We start from the raw sequence: 26638 nt of genomic DNA on the forward strand, positions 1-26638 counted from the left end.
GCAATATACCAATACTATCAGGTACTATAATATAATCCTAATTCCAAGTGTGTTTTCAATATACAATGCACAATATTGTATGGGATAAAATGAAATTTATTTTGCCCCAAAAGAGTCATTTACTTGTAAATTCACTGCTTTGAACAAGCAATATGCCTAATATGTATATTATCATTCTTACACATACATACTTTACCTCTGTTGCCATATTGCTTCTCGACCTGTGTGAGGAAACCTTCAACCTCTCAGGTAGCCCTACTAGGCCTTTCACTCTCATTATCACACTCCAGAAAATATCTGTAGTAGATTTGTATGGTTTCTTACGCAATGCTCTTCTCAGGTTTAGGAAGCCATCGAAAAATGCACCTATCTAGTGTCAAAGAAGATATCTTACACTTCCCACAATGCATTTCTTCCCTGTACTGATTTGCTATTCAGTGCAACATTGGCCGATAGGGACAAGAAATACCTCAATTGCAAGATCAGGATGAGCTCTGTTCTAAGCAACTGATCTCTTTTCCAATGTAAGATATCTTATCTGGTCTAATATGTTACTAAATGAGTTTACCAAAACTGATCTTCAATAGCTGCTTTTAGTTAAATTTTCATTTGCATATGAAATAATTTAGACACTTGAAATGTTTACTTCATACACCAGTTGTGGTTCTTATGATGGATCTTAAGACCGGTATGCACAAACGAGTTAGACCAGGTCTAAACAGTGAGGTAAAGCAAAGAGTACCAACTTCATGTTTGTTTGTCATTCATGGAGTGCAAAATAGTGCACCTCAGAATTATTTACTCGGTTCATAGTGAAATAATTCGGAGGTGCACTATTCTGCTCTCCATAAGTGACAAACAAACATGGTGAAGTTTGTACTCCTTGTATTACCTCATTGTTTAGACCAGGTTTAAAGTTAGTCCTGCTCTAACTTGTTTTGTGCATACGGAAGAGACAAAGTTGCTTCAGACGTGTCATATGATAATAAAAAAGCAACTATCCCAAAGATTTTGCGCTGGCGATACAAAATCAAAATTAATGAAGAAGCAACTATTGTAGATCTCTCTGACAGTAACAAGACAATAATTATGATATCGTCATGCTTTTTACCTCTTCAGCAAGAATACCACCAATCTTTCCAAATGAAGGCATCTGTATTCCATATTTATCCAGCTCTTGCTGCATATTACTAATTTGTTCCTCTGCAATATAAACCAAATTGAACATAGTTATTTGTTAAGTACATAATACGTTAGAAATATTGTAATTTTCTTTCTAATTTGAGTGCAAAGATGATATTCTTATATTTGGTTTCAGAAATATGATACCATTATAAATTATCCCCCACACAGCTCTTAATTAACAATCTCTATATAGAGCAGGTTTTATCCATGCAATATCTTAATTAAGACATAAATGCTTGATCTGGTTATCATAATGACAAAAAAAACATGGTTCATTCTTATTTTCCCTTTTAAAGACATTTCTTGTTAGGTACACATCTTAAGAGGCCGGTCAAGTGCAGATCCATCAGAACACGCTTTTCAATAGGGATTAAATGCTAACCACATTGTAGCATCATCCAAGCAGCAAAGTTCATTTCCCATTGAAAAAGCGTTATCCAACGGATCTGCAGTCGACCATTCTGTAAGGATCAATAATCTGCAGTTTTCTCACTCCCCTACATGTAATAGACATTTCTTGTTACTTCTTCCAGCTACTGAACATCTTTTGTTACATAATAATAATGCAATATCAATCAGACCATTGAACATTACCTGACAAAATTCAGGAGTATTAGAACTCGAGGTAGACTTAAAATACTGAATGGGAAATTCTACCAAATTGACTCAGTATCCCCTTTTTCTTAATTTCCTTTTCTTCTCATTACCGTAGATTTCCTATTTACTTTTACAGAGGAATGCAGATACTGAAATCATATCCCCTCTGGGTCAGATCTGATGGATTCTATGACAAACATAAATAAACATGTCCAAATAAGAGCAAGTACATTTGAGTATACATGACCAGCCAGACACACCCAGTCAAGTCCATGTTAAATATGATAGAATTACAGTGTCCAATCACCATTTTCAAGCTGCATGGGTGATTGACAAGAATTCTTGCAACAGTTAGTCAGCTTATAATTTAGAACACCGGTATCTGTTAGCTTGAAAATGTAAGAAGCATCTGTTAAAGTAATGAACTGTATTGGCGAAAGATGAGGTAACAATCAATTAGTTTATATAGTACAATGGGCAATTCCAATTGAAATCCATACACCCCTATGGAAGACATGACCTTAACCTCCCACATAGGGGGTGTAGTTATCAAATGGAGTCACCCATTCAGGTAACCCAATTTGAAATATTCAAAAACATTTGCATATAATATAATACTTGGGTTTTGAGCATCTTGAGTGATGGCCAGAAGTGTGCAAAAAGTATGCTTTCCATACTTGGGACTCAAATTCTAAAACCCTGAAGACTTGTAGGGGCAATGAGTGGCCCTTGTAAGCAGGCCCATATGCAGAATTTCATGGGCGGTGCTTATTTTGAAAAGTGGACATTTTTCGGGGGGCAATTTTGTGAAAAGTGGCCTTTCTTCCCAAAATTTCGACCTTTTTTGGATTTTTTTGCTCGCTACACTCGCAAATTCTGCAATATTGGGACTTTTTTATACTTTTTCATTTGGGAACCCTGCAACCCCCCTGCGTATGGGCCTGCTTAGAGGAATAATTTACTCCCTTCTTCCATTCAATTTTGTGTCATGAAATTGGACAAATATCAATAAACCTGAACTCCATGAAATAAAAACTGACACAGGTATTTATCAACAAAATACACCTTCAAACCAGTTTTAAGATGCCAATTACAACACCAACAAAATCTATCATTCAACAAAAATAAGACCGGTATTAACATCTGTGCACACAGCCACCTTGATATCAGATCCTCATTTAACTAGCAACCTGATCTATGCATCGACTTCTCCTCCATGTAACCCAATCAGAGTTTGTAGTCATCTTTGCATTCTTTGCCAGCCACTCTTTGATCTTGTATATTTTGCTATTAATAAACCTGGGTGGCACCTGGGCAGATTGCTCTTCTCTAGGTCATTGCCTAAACTAAATAGTTGTATTTGTAGTAGAGAAGTTTACAGAATGTTATCAAAATTTATGATAGAAGAGCTAATAAATAAGGGCTAATGTGTCCAAATATTTTCAAAGAATTTGACTACTATTTCAAGTTACTGATGTTAAAGTCTAGATAAAAATAATCAGTGTATCTTTCATTTCACTCTTAACCAACATTTGAAAAAAATGTGAAACCAAACCCAAAGACCTAGCAATACTAAAATATGGAGTTGATATTGACTTTGTCTAGTGGGTTTATCCCTTCATAACCCTACGACCATAGATAGGGCAATGTTGGTTAAATATTTTTAAAAAATATTTCCTCTTCTTTTGTTTTGTTTCCTCTTTTCAAGCACCTGGGCTTTGAGATGATGTGAGCAAAATAATGAACATACCGTATTTCGTCAAATAAACGCCCCCGGGGGCGTTACATTTTCCCAAGGGGGGCGTTTATTCAAGGTCAATTTTAGAACGATAATTCCGGTTAAAATCATTAGGTAAACTAAAAACACACGCTATAATGACGAACTATGAACTAGAAACACTGACTTCTGGTTCACTTCCGGGTTTCTGATCCAGATTTTTGCCAATTATTGACGCTATTATTGACCATGTGGGCAACTTGGTAAGCTTACTACACAAGATAGCATGGAAATGTCAGCATTTTTTAAACATCTTGGTTGAAAAAAGTGGTGGGGGGCATTTATTTGAGGGGGGGGGCGACTATTTGACGAAATACAGTATTTGCCTACCTTATTGCATTGCATGATGAGGATAAACATAAGTTTAGCTGGCATTTTGGAAAGAAGACTAAAAACTGAAGGGTTGTTTTGTATTTTAATCTTCAGCATACTTCATTCCTGTTTATATTTGAACCCATACCAACCCTACATACTTTGGCCAATCTCACAGAATTAAAGCGCTAATCAAGACATGAAATTAATTTCTGAAAGTTCTTTTACCCCTGATATTCCAAACCAGCACCTAAAAGACCCTCTGACCACTCCAAATTAGTTAATGAAGACCCTCTTCCTACTCCAAATAAGTTCCTGCAGACCCATTGCACACTCGAAATAAGTCCCTGAAGACCACATTTACATTGCCTGCTCCAAATAAGTTCCTGAAGACCCTCTGTCCATTCCAAATCGGTGCTGCACAAAGTGCAAGCTTAAAGTGTTTCCCCCAGGTGTGAACTTGACAACACAATAATGCCTCTGGGTGGTGGGTACAAACTTGCTAATCACAATGGCTTAAGAAGAAATTAAGTATTAATTAAAGTTTAATTAAAGACCCCTTATTTACCAACACAACAACAATTATTTTTACCATTGCTACAAATAGCTCCTCTCTAAAAACAATGGTGTACATAATGGGACACTATGTACAGTTCTTGCTTTCTCTCTTTTAAAGACTAAAGAATAGACATATCTAATGAGCTATGTATTGTGTGTGACCTGCATAATTCAGGTGGTTTGAACCCCTCGCTAATTCAAAGCGTGACTAATGTTATTTTATAGCACTTCAAGTGATGTGACTAACAAGTAGCAAGTGAAATTCCCTTAAACTTTTGAACTAGTCCAATAGGCATGACCAGACTTTTTTAAAACAATGCCAACCACATGCAAAATAAGGAAACCACACAATCGCTACAACTACCCAATATAACTAGTGTTCATTGTGTATTCTTAGTCAGTGGGAGTGGTCTAGTTCGTAGACACATTTTTGATTGGACAATCGCAAGATTTCGGTGCCGCTTATCAGGCCGTAGACGCACCCCACGCCATCATGCGTCTTGATAATGCCTTACACGCTTGTAGAGGTGCGCGTATGTATTGGCGCTGTAATGCGAGACTAGTGCGGAATACGCGACGCGCTAGCAGTACGCGCAACAGAATATGTGAAGTCGTAAACAAGTTTCATTCATTTTATAATGAGGGGAGCTTTTATGACGGTAACTTCGTTTTTGCTTTAAAAATTGTTTACAGTTATTAAAATAATATTTAACTGACTAAGAATGAGAATAACGATAGGAATTTTTTATTTGCCTATCCTCTACCTATGATAGCGACAGGCAGGTCCAATATTTTTATCGTAGTGGATACCGCCGCGCCGGCATCCACTACTCAAAATATTGGACCTGCCTGTCGCTCTATCACACGGTAGAGGATAGGCAAATAACAATTCCTATCGCTTATTCTCTAAATAGGTGCTCTGCTTTTTTATGTTCCATGGGTAGTAAAGGTGAAAGAAGGGGGAAGTAAGGCCCCCCTTGTTGGACTACTTTTTCTGATCCTTAAAAAACATGACCCATGCTCTAGCAAAAGCTATAGATATTTATGACGGCATTTGTTGTCATGTTTCATGTCCAACATTTCAAAACCTGTTCCAAGGCACGTTTCTAATATCAGCATTAAATACCTATAATCTGTTTCACATTATACCTTTAAAGATGACCAACACTTTGACCAAGAGGCAAACTTGTCAGGTCTTGCAAGGACTGTATCTGACGCATAAAAGATTCAGCCACTAGACTTGCGATTCAAAATTTAAAATGTATAGTAGCCAAGGGAAACAGACCACTTCTAAGCTATCTGCCATTTAAGATTTCAGAACACTTGTCAAATATTCATTGACCATTTATGATTAACTGTACACTTTCATAATTATAATGCATTGTTCTAAAAGAAACTTTAAAATTTAATAATTAAGTGATACAAAGACAACAAACTAGTAATCCCCTCAAATCCGGGCCTCAAATATGTACTAATTACATCAGTGGCATCAATCCATCTTAAAAAGTGATGAGGGGGACATTTGGCCAATGTCAAAAGTGACAAAAGCGAAAAGAGCAAAAACTTGCTAATTTTTCCAAAAAGTGGGGAGAAGCCGGGGTACTCAGTATAAATGACCATACGGGACGTACGCAAACATGGGTAGCATTTTCGGCCTTCTGGTATATCAATGACCCCTTTTTCAAAGCCTATTTTGGTATATGAATGGGTCCTTTTTCAAAATTTTCTCAATTTTTTGAAAAATAGCCCATTTTTTCCTTAATCTAGCAAAAAATTTCAAAATTTTCCCAAAATTTTGGGAAAATTTGTAAAAACTAAGACAATTTTGGTTAAATTCGGCCGAAAATATTGACTTTTGGTATATCAATGGGTCCAAATTTCTTGAAAAATTGGTATATTTATGGGTCCACTTCCAAAATCTCAGCGGCACGTCCCTACCAAAACCAAACTTGAGTACCCCCCCCCGGGGGAGAAGCACAAGTCCCCATCCCCACCCCGAATTGACTGCCCATGCACTGCATTTCATTACTGTCTACAGATGATAGCTATAAAACACACATAAAACATGTTTTTTGTAAGCCACTAATGCAAAATTAAGTTCAGTTCAAAGTGATATTAGTCATGTTGCTAGAATGTTTCAGTCTACTTTAACCCAGTAACATTCACAGCCATCTTTCCCAATTGAAACCTACTAGTTACTGCTTTAGTTAACGCTTTCAGCCTACATCCCTTACCAAAACACTACTATGCTAAATTAAGCATACTTAAAGGGGATAATGACTTTTTTCTCACAATTATTCATGACACATTTGCCCTTCATTTACAACTACAAGTCACTCTTTTTACTTCATTACGATTAGGCTATTCCAAGAATAGTTCTTACTCCTTGATGTGGCAGGTGGCTACATTTACAGTGTACATGTCTGGGGGGATACGCTTGCAAATCAGAGACAAGTTATTTTAACTTCAATGTTTTTCTTTAAGTGTCTTTCCATAGTGGGTTAGTTGAGAAGCAATTTTAATTTTAATTCATGTATTTTGTCCAGGTCTGCCTATATAATAACATCCAAATTACTTCATTCGAACATTTCCAAATTTGAATTCAACTGAGGGCGCTTTCCCTGTTTGTTTATGAACAAGGTTGGGTTGGACTAGGCTAGACCCGAGGCTAGAGTCCAACACAAGATTTTATTTAATTTGGCATATCTTGAGCAACAGCTATAATTAGTATCAGGGAGTATGTCCACTCTCTGTAATACCCATTTCTAAGTCGTTTCAAGTTCATCATTCCCATTTGTATGTAAAGCATACACAAGACGAGTTGAGAATATTAATAGCTGGAAGCACCATTACCTATCCATGTATAGATGATACATAACCCAGGTAAAGGTAGAGAATAGGCAAGGTCTCTGGGAAGCCAATACTTGAATAGCTTGCTGCTCATCTATCTGCTATTAGTATTAACCCTAGGTACGGATGTAGAAATAAAGAGCAAGTGGATGGGGGCTTTTAGATGACACAACTTAACCATATGCATGCTGAGGCCCCATGTTATACACAAAATGCATTTTATTAGTGAACATTTAATGTGATGAAATCTAGTGCTGTATATAATGTGCATCAAGCTTAACTAATGAGATGGTGAATGGAAGGTAATTTAAATTCAACACCACTTAACCCTGAGCATCTTCAGAAATGTAAGCTAAGTATATATTCCCAACATCCTTGAATTATACAATTACTAGAACATGCAATATGTTTTTGTAAGCTATACCAAATTTAAGTTCATAATACACCCAAACCAACACCAAAATCCAATGTTTAATTTTAAGCAGAGTGATTCACAGCTCCCTCAAAGACTCTCCACAAGAGTCCACAATTCATAATAGCTCTCTACATGTATGTTTCTGAATTGATAGTAATGCAAATTGTGAAACTCCTAACAGCTCTCCTGAACTTTTTTATAAACATTAGAAGAGCAATTGAATGCCAGCAATTACCAAAATGCATCGTGGGCATATTCATTTACTTAAACCAAATTATACCTCGTAAACTAAACACAAACTCTCTATAATGAAGGGTGACAGGTATCCTAAATGCATTGTGCCAACATCTATTGCATATAAAGAAAGTGTTAATGCATCACCTGAAGCCTAGTAAGTGAAGGCAAGAATGGATTTCACTGTACCTCATGGCTTTGTACCTGTCGATAACAGTACTTGTCTAATTGAGTACACAAAAGATGTATCCCTATATAAACTGCAATACCTTCTTTCAGCTAACAAACATGATTAAATGTTATCGATTGCTTGTGTTTCAAAAACCAGGTATCCTTAAGGTTGTGCTACAATGTATGTGAGAGTACAACTCATGTCACAGCAGTGCTCACAAGTCGAATTCCCATCTCCACATCTTTTTTCCTTGATGTTTGGGCTCACTGTTAATACATTGTATGTATTGTCTTGTGCTTGTTGGCAACTTGTGCTTATAAGCATGCATCCTTTCGGCATGATCAACATTTTGCGCCATGATTACATCTTAAATTGCTGAAGCTGCACAAAGGTCTCGTCAAGGTTACTTAATCGATAAAGTTTCTGGTTCATTTTGTTTGCTCGCAGATATCTCTTAGCTGCTCTCAATTACTTTCTATATGCTCTAGAATGAATGTGGTGGTGTAATAATTGAACAACAATCCTGTAACGGGTACACCCCGTCAGTCCGAAACCCAGTCAATCCGAACCATCGTTAGTCCGAATTTTAAGCTTACCTAACGCTAACCCTAACACTAAATCTAACACTAGACCTAACCCTAACCCTAAACCTAACCCTAAAGTAACACTAACTCTTAGTCTCTTACCCTAACACTAAAAATTCGGACTAGCGGTGGTTCGGAATGACGTGTTTCGGACTGACGGTGTTACAGATTGATTACTATTCTACTTCCATGTTACAGTAACTGAAGCAAAAGCCATATCAGGATTAAGTTTGTCCACAAGTGGCCTTCAAGAATACAGATACAGGAAAGCGAAAACAATTTGCTTGAAGAAGCTATCTCTTTACTCTTATAGGCATATTATTTGAGCGCAAGAATACAGTCAGTCAAATAGCTGCCTCATGAAGCTATATCTTTTATTGTATGTTTGGCTGCTGTGTCTTGCTAAGTGAATTCATAGATGGCTTGTCAGCAGACTCTGCAATGACCATTGACACCCAAGGTAATTATTGTCAGTGCCCTATGGTTTTGCCTTGATGCCCTTGATCTCTCTTTTCGTCAAGCTTCAGGTTCCCTTTTCAAATTGCCCTGGAATGGCTGCCTTTTCATATTCTTTTAGGACTTGTGATGAGATGATGACTGGGATGCACCTCTTTAACCATATGCTTTAACCTATATTCAAGATGTAATAGGGTATGATGAAGGCATTCAAGCACATAACAACAGATAGCAGCACTTGCCCAAAATCGCCATGCATGAAGCAATCTTGTGGTTGCTGTAGCCCAAGGATGAAGATGAGGTGATGAGCCCGGGTGATGAGACCACCACTACAAACACCAAATCATGAGACACATCCAACAAGTTTTCTAGATTCTTTCTAACTTTGTTGTGTTCAACATCTAACAATGAATAAAAGGCAGCTATTGCATATGGAATGTTTTTGTATCTTCATGACACACTATACCACATTGAGTGTCATTGTCTACTTTTCTGAAGTGAAAGAAATTTGCTGTAATTACAAAAAGGTAAGAGGACCGTAAAAGATGCGGACAGAATTAGCATGCACATATGCTACCCATATGTGATGTGTCATTAAGGGTAACAATTAAATGTCACTACGTACATTTCTTAAGTAAAAAGGAATTAGAGCCTTAAGGACATTCCAAATAATTGAAAAGGGTAACTAGAAAGAACAGGTTTTGAATGAATTACAAATTAGTTTTCCATTTGGTTGCAATTTCAACTTACGTACACACTTGTAACAAGCAGGCATAATGGACAATGAATTACTGTCTTTTGTGCGAAATAAAATACCATTTTCGACATTGCCTAATTAGAACCCTCCTCTAATAAGCGCCCTGCAAAATTTTTCAAGTGACAACTGTTTAAATGCCCTCTTTTCAATGCATGAGTAGGGGCCTACAACTAAATTCTGTCAAATGTCCTAAAACAACTAGATTCTGTCACATGGCCTACAACTAAATTCTGTCAAATGGCCTACAACTAAATTCTGTCAAATGGCCTACAACTAAATTCTGTCAAATGGCTTGCAACTCAATTCTGTCAAATGCCTACTCCTAAATTCTGTCAAATGGCCAACAACAAAATTCTGTCAAATGGCCAACAACTAAATCCTGCCAAATGTCTAAATAAAATTACCATCTAAATCTTCAAGCTTTAGGATTGTGATGATTTTGACTTCAGATATGCATTTTAAATGTTTGTATGTGTAAATTCCAAATTTTGACTTAAATTTCTGTGATCATTTTACTTTTTTGTAACAAGCACACCCCAGCAAGCCCCCCCCTGAAAGTGACTAAACAAAGCACCCAGGGCACTATAATAGTGTGTCTTGTCATGTTGGATTTCGCAGTGGCAGATTCAAATCGGAGCGTTAACACGGTTGTGTCTTCGGCGTATGAATTTGACGTATGGATAAATCACCCTCTTATGCATGTGCATATGCTCCGCAGGAATCCAACATAGCATTACTCTTAACTTGAAACGAGACAGACTATAATAAGATCAAATGCAGTAGTAGTAATTGTTAGTTTTTGAAATTGCTTCCAAAAAAGTTCCAACCTGTACTTGCGAAAATTAACATAAGGGCACGCCAGTCATCCATTAAGCAACACACAACTAGGGTAAGCGCTGCGTCCAACATTGTGTCCGCCATTATATAATCCATACATGATGTTACGAGTCTCATTTCGACAATTATAAGTCAAACAAACTAAATATCATGCATCTTGAGCCCTCCTCAAGTATTAGTGAAGTGTGGCAGTTGTAGATCATTTTTGTCAACTTGAAAACGGCATGCTCAGATAAATAGCTTAGTAATCAGTATAGAGGATCTGTATAAGGCCAAAAAAAAAAAAAAAAAGGTTTGTCTCACGAACATTTGCCAAAAAAGCTAAGTGCTATGCTTTTTTTTTTTTTTTTTTTGTTTTTTTAGAAGCTATGCTAATTTTTTTTTTTTTTTTTTTTTTTTTTTTTTAGCCTGAGACAAATGAAAATCACAAGACAGGTATTGGAAAACTACAAGTGGTCTTACAATGAAAGAGAAGCAACAAATTTACAATGTTAATATTCTGTAACTGTATTTTATTTGCCGGAAAATACGGGTTAGGCTACAGCTTCGCCCCGACACCAACTCATTTTTTAGGGCATTCAGAGTAACCGAATCGGCGCACCAATGCAGTGCCCAATTCCTCAGCACAGTCCCCCTGTTTTAACTATACGAATACGAACAATCATGTAGAAATAAACGGTAAAAAATTAGTTAAAAACAGCTACAAAAAATACAAAAATTTATGAAAACAACATGGCCGCACTTTTCGGTCGCAGAGTTCTCCGTAGGCTAAGTCCTTTATATTGCATCCACTTTGCTTCGCCGGCTTTACGCTCCGTGCCGCTGCAAGGATGGCGTGAAACTAGCGAGACTGAGGCTACGGTGTGGGTTACGGGCTATCTGCAACACTAATGGCATACGCGCTGCCTGACATTTTCGATGGTTTTCTGACATTGAGGAATTCATTTTTACTACGTTGGTCGAACTATCGGGAACCGGAAAAATCGGGAAAAAAAAAACCTTTAAAAAGGCGGTCAGCAGAGACAAACGCGCTGTATCGCTTTCACATACTTATGCTGCGGGTTCGTGAGACAAACCTTTTTTTTTTTTTTTGGCCTAATAGATACCTACCTGTGAATTCAGCTTTGCCATAGAGACTCTCTATCTGTGGTGCAATTCCCAACTTGAACAGATATAAGCTAGAAACGGAATAATCACATAAGACATTAAAGACGTTAAAAATTAATGTAAAAACAACTACATCACAAATTGCCGTCACTTTCATTTTTAAGTAACATTTCTTCACCTGAAAAAAATACAAAGACTATATTAAATATTTCAGTTTAAATACTACTTCATGTAAGAAATCACCAAAACTAGTCTACAAGTAGTGCGAAAACTTTAAGTGAGGGATTATAAGCTTTAAAGTCATTAATTTACCCATGTCTAACTAGTATGCATGTCTTACATGAAGGAAACACCAATATTTGTCATCAAAGACCCATGTTTCCCACTTCTATATCCAATTGCATACTTATTTTTATCCAGAGTTCATATTTAGTAAATAATTGAGTTTTCGAATTTGAAGGGGTATCGGGGATAAAATACAATATGGGGTCAAATTTGCAAGTTCCCCTGCTATGCAGAATTATGTTGTAGGTATGCCCACATGTAATCCCAGGCATGTAATCTAGCAAATTTCAGTACTTACTCCCTAAATTGACTCTATAATAGAAAATTAAAGAGGAAACCCTGCCAGAGCAATTCTTATAGGGTGAACCAAACCTGCCTGGTTATCAAATTAATCAGTGACAATTGACAAGTGACTTAACTAATACCTATATGTTTATACCACACCAGGTTCATTTGGTTGCTTTGTCTTATTGTATTCATTACATTTGGCTACAATGTAGGCCTACACCAGAAGCACAGTCTTTGTTCATGTGACAAGTGGCGATTCCTGTACACCTGTAACAAGCACATTTTATAATACAATAAGAAAATCAATTTTACTTTCCTGTTAATTATACCTTGGCAAGCTGAATGTCAAGAGCAGTCAATTTCAAATTGATTTTGTCATTTCTGCTGATTAGAATTATTAAAAATGAAAAAATAAATAAAATAAAAACATTGACAATTTGGTCCGACAATATTTTGCACATTGCAGGATTTAGCTCTTCGAATTTCTTTCTTCATCTTTTTGTTAAATGGAAGTAACCATTTTATCATATTGTGTGGACGTCCATGGACACTAGAAGGAATTCCTTTAGTATCTGTTCTGAGGGCTGTCATTGTGTACTATTTCAAAATATTTGGTGGGATCAAAATATTTTTTAAATCTAGCACCTAAAAGGTGGAAAATTAGGTATGATCCATTTGTTTTGACCCCTGTCTCTCTCTTCCCATCTGTTACAGTCTTCACTCTATATCAGTCCATTCTTCTGTCCACACTAATCTACATAATACCCCTTTAGACACTAGATCTTTGTGTAATGTGTACTTGGTGAAACTAGGCACAATCTGACAGAATCGGGGACAGACTGTGCAGGAATTAGGTGCAACAAGTTTATCATAAGCAATATGACAGGATCGAGAATAATGGGTCACTTGTCAAGAGGCACTGCCATTGCCTGGTGGTATGGTATGTGTGGCAGTGACAACCCTCCCCTTTTTTAGGCTCTACCACTGAAGTCCCCTGTTTTCAGCTGGCTTCAGTGCTATTTTGCAATTTTTCTGAATTATGCAGCATAATTGTTTAGGCTCTAGTATGTGCAATACCAAAAGACCCTTAACAAATCAGTTTACCTTCATGAATCTTCACAGCATATAGGCCTACCTACTCAAAACAAATTGAGTGCAACTACCCTCCCCCCCACCAAATCCTGCAAGTTGCTTGTCACTCAAAACTGTTTTTCTAATGTGGGTAAAATTGCTATTAAATTTCTTTGCATTGAATTGCTTTTCAGCAATCAGTAACATAGACATTAGACATAGCCATATCTTACCACAGATTACAAACTATAAAATCTAGTAGTTTAAATGGGTTTTCAGGAAAAATCATATTTCGGAATAGATTAAGTCTATTCTCACATCCCTGGTTTATGGCAGAAAGGCCAAATGTTGCTGTTGTCAATATTGCAACCGATTCCCTAGCAGTAATCAACCAATCACAGATTATGAACCAATAGACTCCCTGACAACCATCAAGATGGATGTGCATTCAATGAGATGTTGATCTCCGTCATCATATTGATAAAACAGGTGCTACATTTCCTCCTCATTTCCCTGATTACTACTGATTAGCCTACTGTGAATAAGTAGCGGACATATTTTCCTTTATTATGATGGAGTTGACTTCATGAATGTTTTAACATGGGGTTTTCCCTTTCAAGCAACTAGAGATGCTTTTCATAACATATTTATAAATTTTACACTTATTCACGATGCAAAGTGTTTCAACTAAAGCAGAGGAAGGAGCATTTATTGGTGCTGATATAAGTAATAAGCAACACAACTTTATATCCTGTTGCTATGGTAATTTGGTGCAAGTCTAGAAACCAAAAGGTCCTGGGTTCAACTCCTGGTTAAAAAGGTTCATTTTTAATCCTTGGTCCAATAGAGAAAAAATATGTAGGATCATGTTCCATTTTTGGCACATATCTATGGATATTTGTTATCTATAGAGTAATCAGCAGCAAAATATCAGGTAAAAAATAAAAAATATTAATTTAGCTGTAAACAGCATACAGTTTTGTCCCATATGGAAGGTTTGTGTAAAAACATGACATGATTTTCATTGGTAGTATGGAATACATTTAGAGCTACACTAACGTCATAAAATGCAATATTCGACTAGCCATGACCAAATACTAAGATGAGCTTGTTCACACAAAACCATATGTTACTTGTTGATTTAATATGGTCACCAGATCCCTTTAAATTATTGACATGATGCAAGTGTGCAGCCCTGATTATAAATAATGTTACTACTTTCAATGTTGCATGTTGGATTACAAAAGTGTCAACTTCATAGGTAACAAATTAGAAGCTGGAGTGATATACTGCTGCGCTCCCTTATTTGAACATGCTAGTATATGATGAGGAATTAGATTATAGAGTGATAAAGCTTCTAGTTTAAATATTGAGGATGATGCTACTTACCAATTATTCAATTCCCTTTTTTTCCCTTTTGCGAGTAATTACACATTTATCCCTTCATATTTTTTCACTATTGCTTCTATTCAGAATACCATATCTCAAAATACAACTAACATATTATTCCTAATATGCACCCATGGACCATGACATTTCATGAATCAATTATTTGTGTACGTTTTTACACTAAATGGCCAAAATAACACCACCCGTCCCAGTTTTATATGTATGTGCCTGTTTGCAGGAGGAATAGCTTATCATCATGAGAAATTAATTTCCTATAAAACCAGTGAGACCTGGTGAGGTATGATCTAACATTCTTTTTATGTATATTTGCACTTAATAATTTTATTGCATTTTCAATTTGGAAAATTTTGGGGTGGGCATTTAATAGAGACTTGGTGCTTATAGTTCTCAATGGTCACCCCACCATCCCCCCACACATATATCCACTGTTAACCACTGTGCAAAGGCTCAAGCCCATTGCTAGTGATGATCAGATTCATTCTAGGGTCTAGGTTCAGATAGACACTGAAAGAGTCTTCTGCTAGTATTATAATGCTCTTCTTGCGAGCTCCAGAACCATTTTACAAGAAAATTCTACAGCTTCTTTCTGTCCATGGCCCGGTGGGTTCAGTTTGTATTTAAAGGTAGGACGTATGACCGTTCCAGGATTTGAAAATGACCCCTATTTCACGGGGAATCGAGGACATTTGCAGCAATTTTACCCCCTATTTTGCACGAAATCAAGGAAAATTTGCCCCCACCTCCCCTATTTTTATCTTTTTGAGGACGCATTTTCATTTCACCCCCTTATCACGAGGAATCAAGGACATTTTTTCGAAATAAATACCCCTATTTTTACCATTTAAGGACGCTTTTGAATTTTTACCCATATTTCACGGGAAAATGAGGACAATAACGAAAACTGTAGCGATAAAACACAGACGAAAGTCCTAGAAATATACCCTATTTTTCATTTCAAGGACAATTTTGCACCAAAACACCCCTAATTTGGACAATCGCGAACAATTTTGTCCTCGAAAATTCCGCGGACATTTCTTGAAAAGTACCCCTAATTGGAACCATCATGCGTACACATTGTCAGTGAAGACTGAACCCACCGGGGTCCATGGCTCCTGTACATGTATAATCACCTGTCCTGGTGTATAATATAAACACAGGTGTTGTGCTGCCATCACAATGAGTGAGTGCTCATCACAATGAGGATTGTTGCACACCCAAACTGCTGTTCGGGCATTGACACTCAATTCCCAGACTCAATTGTGGAACCCATGTGGAAATGAAGACGTAAACTGATCTCACATGATTCCATTCATTTTGCTTATCCCACAATTTTATAATATTTATTTCATTTTTATTTTTAAATTAAAATAAGTGAGCATTCCACATTGCAATAAAAAATAGACCATCATTTACATATCTGCCTTCTCAATCAAGGTTGTTTGATTTAAATCGGCTTGATTTAAATCATTGATTTATTTTAACAAATCAACCATTTCTTACCATTTCTAATAAACTAAGTTAATTTCTTTCTTAGACTGACTGTTTTACTTCATTTCTAATGCTTCTACAACTTTCAGATACAATTACAATACCTCTATGATGACATTTTATCTATTCCTATAAATTCGTCTTCAAGGTGCAGGAATTCAACAGGTTTTTCCCATGATTTTTGCCACATTTTTCCTCTGAAAGTTTCCCATGTAAAAACAGGTTTTGCATTTTTGTAAATACCTGATAGGATTGTGCATAATGTCAAGCATTCTACTGTTCTCATTTGAATTTATCATTGGGTATAGCAGTTCTTGGAAAAAAAAATCATCAACCCTGTTCTCAAAGCAATAGCAAGCCCTCTGGTCTGTTTTTTCTTTGTTTCTATTGATTGTAATTTCATTTGTATTGTGATGCTTTTTATAGCCAAATTTGTTAAAATAAATATTACCTAAAATAACAGTGTAAGTAGCCACCAAAGCAAGTGGACATTGACCACAACCCCTAGGCGCGCATAAACCATACAAATCTATTTTTGAGTTCATGGTTTACCACCCCTGAAGGCATGTAAAATAATAGCAACACTCTTTCATCCGATTTCTTAACCCAAATCCTAGCGATGACGCTTCATTGTCAACTAGAAACTCTACTTGCGTCAAATAATGGTGAGTCACTTGATAGAAGGGGTAGTGATATCTGTGAGGGGTCATGTACGCGTGCAGATTTGAGTGTGAAATTTTCATAGAGCGATCAAATCCACATTTTGCATACAAGTGGCTCTATGTTAATTGCAAGCAGGAATGTACACAAATGTGTAGAAGTAGAAGTACACAAATGGAAAGTGGAAATGTGATCTTCATAATTGCACATTCACTGATAATTGCACAGTGTTTGATCCTTTTCGTTGTTTTGTGTGGAAACTCACCAAAAGTAAAATCTTATTTTCAGTATTACTATATTCAGGTAATTTGAACACGCTTATTATTTTCATGTTAAAGAAGGAATTTATTTCAACTATTTTGATTTTGATTTCAACATTTGTAGTTTTTATTCGCACAATTTTAATTTTCATTCACATATTTCTATTGTATCTCTATTTTACTATTGCAATCAGTTTCAGCTCAATGCATTGAAACAAAAACTAGTTAATCTAGTGATTTAGTAAATTAAGTGTTATTTTCCCCCTTTTTCCCTACTTAAATGCAATACAGATTATTCTGAATGAATTAAAGATATGGTGATTCAAAAGGTTAAACAAATTCCAGGACAGTCCGAGACATACTCCTACACACTGAAAAATTGTTGCCCTGCAAAATATTGTTTGCTTTAAAATATTGCACAAGAAACTTGTAAATATTGAGTGTTGAAATTTGAAAACAAAAGATACCTATCTATCTACACCCCTGGACCTTCCAGAAAGTACGTCAGAACTGAGGTGAAAAGGAAGTTGTATTACTTTTATTATTATCTCAAGCAAAACATTGTTTAAAGGTACATTCACAGATTTTGTGAGGATAGTTTTTCTGAAATTTTTAGAATGTTAATTAGCAACATAATTAATGAAATTAATTAACAATCATAAACACAACTAAAAACAATATTCATTATTGTTGTTGGTTTGTTTGTTAACATTTTCATTACTAATATATAGATTTGACCTAATAGTACTATTTCAAGTTGGAAACTGTTTCTACAAAACTTTATTTATTTATTTGTTCTTCATTATTTCAAAACTTGGGAAATCCTTTCGATGCGCAGCACTGACCTCCCATGGAACCCATTTAAACTTTAAAGATGCTTTCAGAGTACATTTTACAGTGTACAAATTTTCTTTTCAGGCAGATAATGCACTTAATTTGTCAAAATATCACAATATATCATTCAATTGAATAGGATAGTAAGCTATACCTGCACAGTAAAGTGTACAGTAAAGCATGGTAAGCAACGTGCACTTCCAGTCTTGTTCTACCTGAGTACACCTCTGTTATTTACTTCCCGATTCTAGAGAGTAGGTCACAGCCCATGCATTTCTATTGTAATGAATTTAGCTATGGCAACAATATCATGTGAAATATCTCACTGCTAGACCTTGACAGTGGTAGCCCTACGTGACATTTGCCAATAAAGGGAATCCGTTAATCAGTGGTATTCCTATGAACCACAATGAACAATCCATATGAAGATTGTGAGTTATTGTTATAATTTATTTAGAGTTTATGACATCATCCAAATTCATGAAAGAAATAAGAATTTTGAATATGAAAAACACATATACACTAACAATGGGTCTTTCCCTCAGCAATACAGTGTACATTTGTTCAAATACTGTATCAATTAACTTATACGACTATTGCAGAAATCCTTTTAAAGAAAATTGTTTTATCTTCGGACGACCTATTTGGGGCCATCATCCCAATTTGTTTAAAGGTATTGAGATGTGGTGCTATCACAAATTTGCAAGTATGATGTTTCTGAACTATGCATGTACATGTATGCTATCGGAAATTTGACCATTTTGGCTTGATAAAACAGCAGGAAAAAAAGAATGAATGAATGAATGAAAGAATGAATAAATAAAAGAATGAAGAATAAAACAAATTAAGGAAGGAAAGTCGGGTTAATTTCAATGATTTATAAAACCTGGTTTCAGTTTTGCAACCAAATTAGTCTCATCCAACTAATTGGTTACCAATTACGGTATAGGACCATGGCAACACTTTGTTGTTATCAGGTGCTGCAGTGCATGAATATGTTCAGTATGCATGTATTATTATATTATTGAAATAATAATGGGTTAATAAGAGAATTCCACTTATGGGTCGCTAACTCACTTCTCATGCTATTATTCTTAAAATATTTACAGTTGCTGGAAAATGGATTATTCTTTTGCAAAAAATAATGTCCCTTTCACCTATGCATCAAAACAAACGTTCATCTACAGGTTTAATTTGGCTGGCAGTAGCTGTGGACAATAGGCTGGAATTGTGTCTCTTTTTTGTTGTTGTTAATTTGTCTATTTATATTGCCATAGAAGACACTTCTTTTTACCAACATGATAAATGATGTGAACAGTACAGACAAATATCTTACCAATCCCTTGCATTTTACTAATGCCTTACTATACCACACCATAACAGAAGTTCAACACCTACACATCAAAGTATATAATTGTTTTCCCTTTCTCAAAATGCTCAATTGAATTTTTTAGCATAACACTGTCACTGAGGTATGCAACACCAAATTACTCAGTAATTCCTGGATTGTGTATTATGTAAGGACAATCTTAATGAACTTATTTACTGATATCTGAACTATCTTTCCCATTGTGTTTGTGTTACTTTTTGAAGTCAGAAAATTCATACAACTTTGCTAGTGTGATCAAAATTCAAATGCTGACAAAATCGCAGCAATGAGGCGCCACACAGCCATAGGCCACAACATCCCTAATCCGATCTATCAACATTGTATTTATGCTTACAGCATGAATGTTATACTTTGCAACATGATATATATACATATGTATCATTGTATGTATATGACTATGAACTTCAATAGACCTACAATTTTTTCCATGAAGTATGCCTTGACTTACATTGAATATCATGATTTTTAGGCCCAGATATGCGTATACATGTACACCCCTACACATTTTCACATTTTTTATTGTGTGTGTGGTTGTTAACAGTGTAACCGTGGATCCACACACACATCATAATCCAAACCTGGACTTCTGTGATATTTCACCGCTAACCGTGGACCTGGTATTATACCTACGATAGAGGACCCTACTCTATATGCAATGTCATGCAGTATAGCACCCTCTGCCACTGTCTTACAACCGTGGACGTCTATGGTTCGCTATGTGTGGTTTTTCACTACATAAGTGTGGACTCAAAGACCACGTTTGTGGGTGCCAACACACGCAGTCCAACCTCCCTTATCTGAACCGGGATCTGAACCTCTTTTATACAGATGCTCTTTTTCTCACAAAGATGTTGTTAATTAGCCAATCAGGATTCAGGACCACATCATGCTTGGCATAAACAAAATAATGACAGGAACAGAATTTTACTGAAGATTTGACACAGCAAAGTTTTGATCATTCATTTTGATATTATGTATTATGTATACCTATTTTGTGTGAATTAAACCGTACAACACAATGCATATTGTAACTATGAGCAATAGTTTTTACTACCTATTTAAATATAATGTCTATTCTATTGCAAACAAAACAAAAAAATGTATGTTCTTTAATTTATAGGGAAAAAACTTGAACCTGAAGTCATATGTTCACATTACACTGAAATCCAATGCTGCAAGCATACATGGAGTTAGTTGCCAGAGTTATGTAGTCCAACGACAGTGTAAGTAGAACATATTCCTTCCTTCCCCCTCCCCACCCCTTCTTTTTTTCACCTGTTCAGCTACTAAAAGTGAGTAAAACATGAGTAGTAGTATGCAAGAATGGAACTGGTTTTAAACTCAAATAAAAAGTGCAAAAGGCCAAAAGCAGAGACATAACTTTCTGCATTTTGCAGCTCAATTATTATTAGCATCCTATGAAGATGAAGGGACATACCATCATTTAATTTTGACACTCTAACTGCAAAACCAACTTACTGATACTTTGTTGATAGAATGTGATAAGTTGAGATTTTACCCCTTCTACAGAATTCTTCTTCATAATATTCTTTACATAAAATAGAGCGCTCTCATATAAATAGCATATGGACCATTTTATATCATGGTGCGATTTATAGCATAGGCCTGCCACCATATACTCAGGCAATTCTGTTTCCATACTGTTCAACTTTCTCCTTGAAGGTGTGAAGAGCTCTACAGTTATTTTTCATTGAAATCTGTTTTGTTGGCAAAATACTATGTATCCCTTTATAGTTGGACTACTGACTATCAGCACAGGTTCTTCATCAACACACACACTATCCAGTATGCACAGCACACCCAACCAACCCACCAGCTGAAAACGTGTGAACATTTTCTTCTCCAAGCCCTGGATTTTCTTTCAACCTACTACTCAATCATGGCTATATTTGTGTGTCATAATAAATGTCATGAAAAGTCAAATCCAAATGCACTTTTCAGCTACAAAATGTAGATTGACTGGATGGCTGGCTGATTGACTTAACTGCATTTCAAGATAGGGTGGATGTGCATGTGTGAACACTGAACAAGTATTATAGAAACAATACTATCCTATTAGCTACATGCTATACTTTGGTTTTACTCGTTTTCTTCTTTTACTTTGAAAATGGAACTTTTCATGCAACATTAAATATTTTGTGCTTTTCATGCTCTCTTAACCATGGCACAAAATATCACACAAAAAACTATTTTGAGTTGAAGTCTATGTAGAGAACTGGAAATTAGCAAAATTCAGAAGCAGCAAACATTTTAAAAATGTATACAACATGAAAATTAAATTTAATGAAAATACAACTTTTGTAACTGTAACATTAAAAAAAATTCTGAACAAATAGCTCATGTACAGGGAAATAGCAGGACTAAATATTGTTTCTCATCAAATCTGTACACATAACTTCACATTGTCTAAAACACTCTGTGACCCATCCTGACTTTTGCATTTGAAAAAATAGCAAAAACATAACTTTGTGGTTTGTTACATCGATCAACCAGTAAGGGAACACACCAAAAGTTCAATGATGTCCTAAAAACAGAAGTCCTTTCCTAAGGGGGAAGGGGTCAAAAATTCCGATAAAGTTTGTAAATAACTAGTTTAAATATCCGTCAAAGTTGATCTTTTGACGTTGGAATTTTAATATAACATGCTTACATTTACAGGGAGTGGGAGGGGGTCAACCTCCTATCAAAAGCACTTTCGTTTATAAAATAGGACACCATCAAACTTTTGGTTTGCCCCTAATCAAATTATGTTCGGCATAATGAAGCACTTGAATTTTTAACCCTCACTTTTGACCAAATCATGAACAGCTCTTGAGTATAGTATTGCAGTGAGACATACCTCGGAACACATAACATCAAGTATCTACTTGCAGCCTGAGAGTGCTCATCCAAGCAAATGTATCTCTGATTTACCTTTACACTAATTATAACAAAATAATCCCCTTTTTCTTACCTCAATGCATGGAGGCAGTACACGGCACGAGGCATATTTTTTCTGTCGTACACATCGGTTGTTTCTGGGTAGAAAATCTGCGCAGGAAAAATAAAAGCGGATTTTACATAACAGGAATTATGCGGATGTAAACGGTATTAACCCCGGGGTATTAACCTGCCGCAGAAGATTATTTTTATGTTCTCCATTCCTTAGTTTACATCTATATATTAAAACAAAAGATAGGAAGGAGGCCTGTATACATCTATCATACACAGAAATATGGAGGCATTTGACAAAAATAATGCTAAATAGACCTAGTGGCACTTCCCTGATAGAAGGTAGGAAGGAGGACCATATCATAAACAGAAACATGAAGGCATTTTACAAAATGGTAAAAAGAGGTAGCATTGAGGCCCATATCATACACAGAAACATGGAGGCATTTAATCAAATAGTAAAAGATAAAGAATTTTTTCTCAAGTCTTAGCTACAAAATCTGAGCTGTGTGTATGTAAAATATGATTTATCTGTCTAGGAAGTAAACTGTTTTGTCACACAGCCTTTCATCTTTTGACCCCTATTCTTGACATAAATATTAGCTCACAACACAGGCATCTGCAAATGATATTTTAAAAGTCCTGTGTTTTAGCTAGAGGATACTGGTACCTCCCCTTCCCATTTGCCAGATACCCTCTCATTTCCAACCTGTCTGGGGCCTGAGGGTCAGCATGCTGTGAATTTACCCCCACTTTTGGAAGCATTTCATTACCAATAGGTCAAAGGTCTAGATAGGAATAATAAAGCCATTAATACATCAGTAATCAGCAGTCAGAATAATGTACACTTAGAAGTATTCATTGATCAATTCTACCTTATTTCCCAGGTCTCCTATGCACTTAGTAGGGCACGCAAACCCACCTTGGCACACAAATGCCCTTAAGACTTGCGAATACTTAGTGAAGTCTAGTCGCACTCATTTGCAATTCACGTTTCACCTCTTGGAGTTTGCTGTATAGAGTATCTCATTCAAAATATATTTAACAATGTGGTACCTAAAAGGTACCCCTTCAAAAAATACATATTTTTAATGCAACCTATGTTGTTGGTATAATTTGTGTAACCCAATAAGAGGAAGCCATTTTATTTTGAAATTTCCAATAGGACATCCATTTACAGGACTTACACACAAGTGCTTCAACAACATAATGCAATCTATATTAAAATGATGTTCAAAATTTTCATCCAATAATTAACAACTAGACTATAATTTGATAATCATGAAATAAAATTGGACCAATGGAGCCCATATGTATTGGTCAAGCTATGAGCTTTGAAATATTCGACAGGACGTAGTCGAGACCAATAAATTTTGGGCATAAAGCATCCAATTTTATCATTTAAAATGTTTTGGATCCAATATTATGCATCAAAGCCCCATCAAAGCATAATATTTCTAATGTTGTAGTCCGCATGCTTTGATTATGATAAAAACTGCTCGAACAAATTTTACGCAGGACTCTCTATAGACTCGTTCACTAGCACCAATACAAAAGTGTAATTCAACAAATGTTGGTCTGCTTTTGTGGTCTCTATTGTAACTTGCACACTATAGGTTCATGGCGACCCAGTTAACCATGGCACATGCTATGTTCAAATTGAACTATAATATAATCTATACAACAACTCTGTATTAATTCATACTTGAGAAGAACTCCATTTAATATGAGAAAAGTTTTTAACACAAGTCTCCACATATATAAATGACAACCAGTGAAAAAATTTCACCGACCATCCAGTACTTGAACCTGGGACCTTCGGATCACCGGACCGATGCTCTGCCAACTGAGCTAATGAGTCAGATGGAGAAGAGCAGTGATGTTATAATCTATAGGCCTTCAGTTCAATACCCGCCCTTTATCAACTTCTCCATCTGACTCATTAGCTCAGTTGGCAGAGCATCGCCAGGTTCAAATACTGGATGGTCAATGAAATTTTTTCACTGGTTGTCATTTATATAATTATGTGGAGACTTGTGTTAAAAACTTTTCTCATATTTAATTTCCCACATAGTTAAACTTTATTTCTCCAACTCCATTTTGGTTTTGATAGAATTTATGAAAATATTTCCATTGCAAGCCAAATTCTGAATTGGAAGCAGCCAAAGAACATCAAAACAAATGACATGGTCATTGCAACTTATTACATAAGTGGAAATATTACATAATTAATTTACTTCTGGTTTTGTCTATTTGCATTCCAGATAAAATCTTCAGTTGAATGCGACATATTTGTGGGTAGTTACTAGAATTTGTTAATTACTTGTTTACAACTTGCAGTGATTTGATCTTAAAAGAAACTGTTCAAGTTACCACAAGACACACTATCTTCATAAAACATCACATTATGCGCATTATATCCGAAGTAGGTTTAGTGCAGAGTCATTATCAATGTCCATTGTCCCGTAATGACATGGATAAGTTACACAAATTGTATTTCAATCTTGAATGGCCATCTCTCTTTAGACAGAACATGCTAATGACTAATGTCCATTTGAGAACTTTCGGACACTGGAGAGGAATTCCATAAGTGGTATATTATACAACTTGATATTGGCATGCATTGCAGGGCATTGTTCCATCAATGTATGAACTACATGATACAAGATTCAAACAATATCCATGTAAAATCTTATGATGGAAAATTGGAAATGCTAATTAGTATCTGCTTTACCGATAATAAATTACATCATGATCAATCTTTGGGCTTATACCTGTTCATTTCACGCATATGAGCAGAGCATGCACCAACTTTTGACTTGATTTACAACAGAAAATGCACATCATTTAGAAAATTACTAAGATTCAGTTCAGGGTTTCACTTTTGCAGACAACAAATTGATTCTCAGAAGCTTATCTGGTGAGCTGAGATGAACTGAGAATCAAGTAATTCTTGTCAAGTTCATGCACTAGGATCCACAACATGCTCATCTATCAGGGGCACAGTTCTTTAACCCTAATACATTTGCACATTCATTGAATGACCTTTGAAAATTTGGGTACAAAAACTCATACTCTGCAAGTTGAGGTCAAATTTTGCACTATGATTGTTTAATTGAGGTTATTGAACTATGCCATAGGGATGAAGCCATAGTGGTCCATAGTGATGCATGTGGAATGATACTGGTATCGGGTAATCTTTGTGAGAATTGATTATTCAAGGGCTTGTGCAAGAAGACCATACCTGCAATAGCTGCCACATACACATTTGACAATTTCTGCATTCTATTTTGTACACATTTTAAAATATTAACACCTGGCAGCTATTGCAAATGGTGTATTTAGTTCTTGCCAAATTTATAGTCTTGCAATCCTCAAGCTTATTCATACTGCTTCAAAAAGAACTGATTTGAATGAATTTCAATTGAATAAAGCTATTTTCAACAACAAGGATTGAAACTGTGTCTTGAAAGGCCTATACCACCTGTTCATCAGGTTGTACTTTTTCTAGCAAGCAATTTAAGTGAAAATCTCAAACATATCTATATTTCACAACATATTCTCTTACTTTTATACAGATCTAATTCCACAAAACTCAATAAAAACCTGAAAAGCTCTTAATAATGTCTCGCCACACACTTGAAAAACTTGTGTACTTACTTTAGGTAGGCCAATTGATTCCATGGATCTAAACCATTGCATAATGTTGTCTGTGTGTCGAAAGTGAAGTCCTTTACTCTGCAAGTAATGAAAATGCAAAACACAATTTAATTAAAGGTGTAGGAAATTGCAAAAACAATTTAAAAGTGTAAGATACTTAAAAGTGTTTGCTTCAAAGTGTTCCGAATTTGTCCAGTAACATTGAAGCCAGGAACAAGTGATTGTGAAACACAACCATTTCATTGATTCAAGCAGGCTTTGAGTTTTGAGGAGTGCAAGTTAGATCACACTCCTCCGCACTCCTTAAGTGATCATAAGGAGTGCGATTCATCACACTCCTTAATCTTTAAGCTTACATCACATTTAAGCATAATCACACTCCTCATTCACAAAATAGCACTCCTCACAAGTTTGAGGAGTGCTATTTATCACACTCCTCAATTTTTTAAAACTCAAAGCCTGTTCAAGATAGAATTTTGTTTAACCTTGCAAAAATCCA

At 35.8% G+C, this 26638-nt stretch overlaps 1 protein-coding gene across 3 annotated transcripts in view; it reads right to left on the reverse strand.

The window, feature by feature from the left end:
• LOC140159007 (ras GTPase-activating-like protein IQGAP1) overlaps positions 1–26638 on the reverse strand; it is a 142563-nt gene that overhangs the window by 81857 nt on the left and 34068 nt on the right. For all 3 annotated transcript variants that reach the window (XM_072182316.1, XM_072182317.1, XM_072182318.1), the window contains exons 5-8: positions 26140–26217; positions 22502–22578; positions 11845–11912; positions 1112–1203 (exon numbers count right to left, since the gene is read on the reverse strand). In XM_072182316.1, the coding sequence (XP_072038417.1) occupies positions 1112–1203; positions 11845–11912; positions 22502–22578; positions 26140–26217 (315 nt within the window). The remainder of the gene's footprint in view (positions 1–1111; positions 1204–11844; positions 11913–22501; positions 22579–26139; positions 26218–26638) is intronic.

The sequence above is a fragment of the Amphiura filiformis genome, chromosome 8, assembly GCF_039555335.1.
Source record: "Amphiura filiformis chromosome 8, Afil_fr2py, whole genome shotgun sequence".
Lineage (NCBI taxonomy): Eukaryota > Metazoa > Echinodermata > Ophiuroidea > Amphilepidida > Amphiuridae > Amphiura > Amphiura filiformis.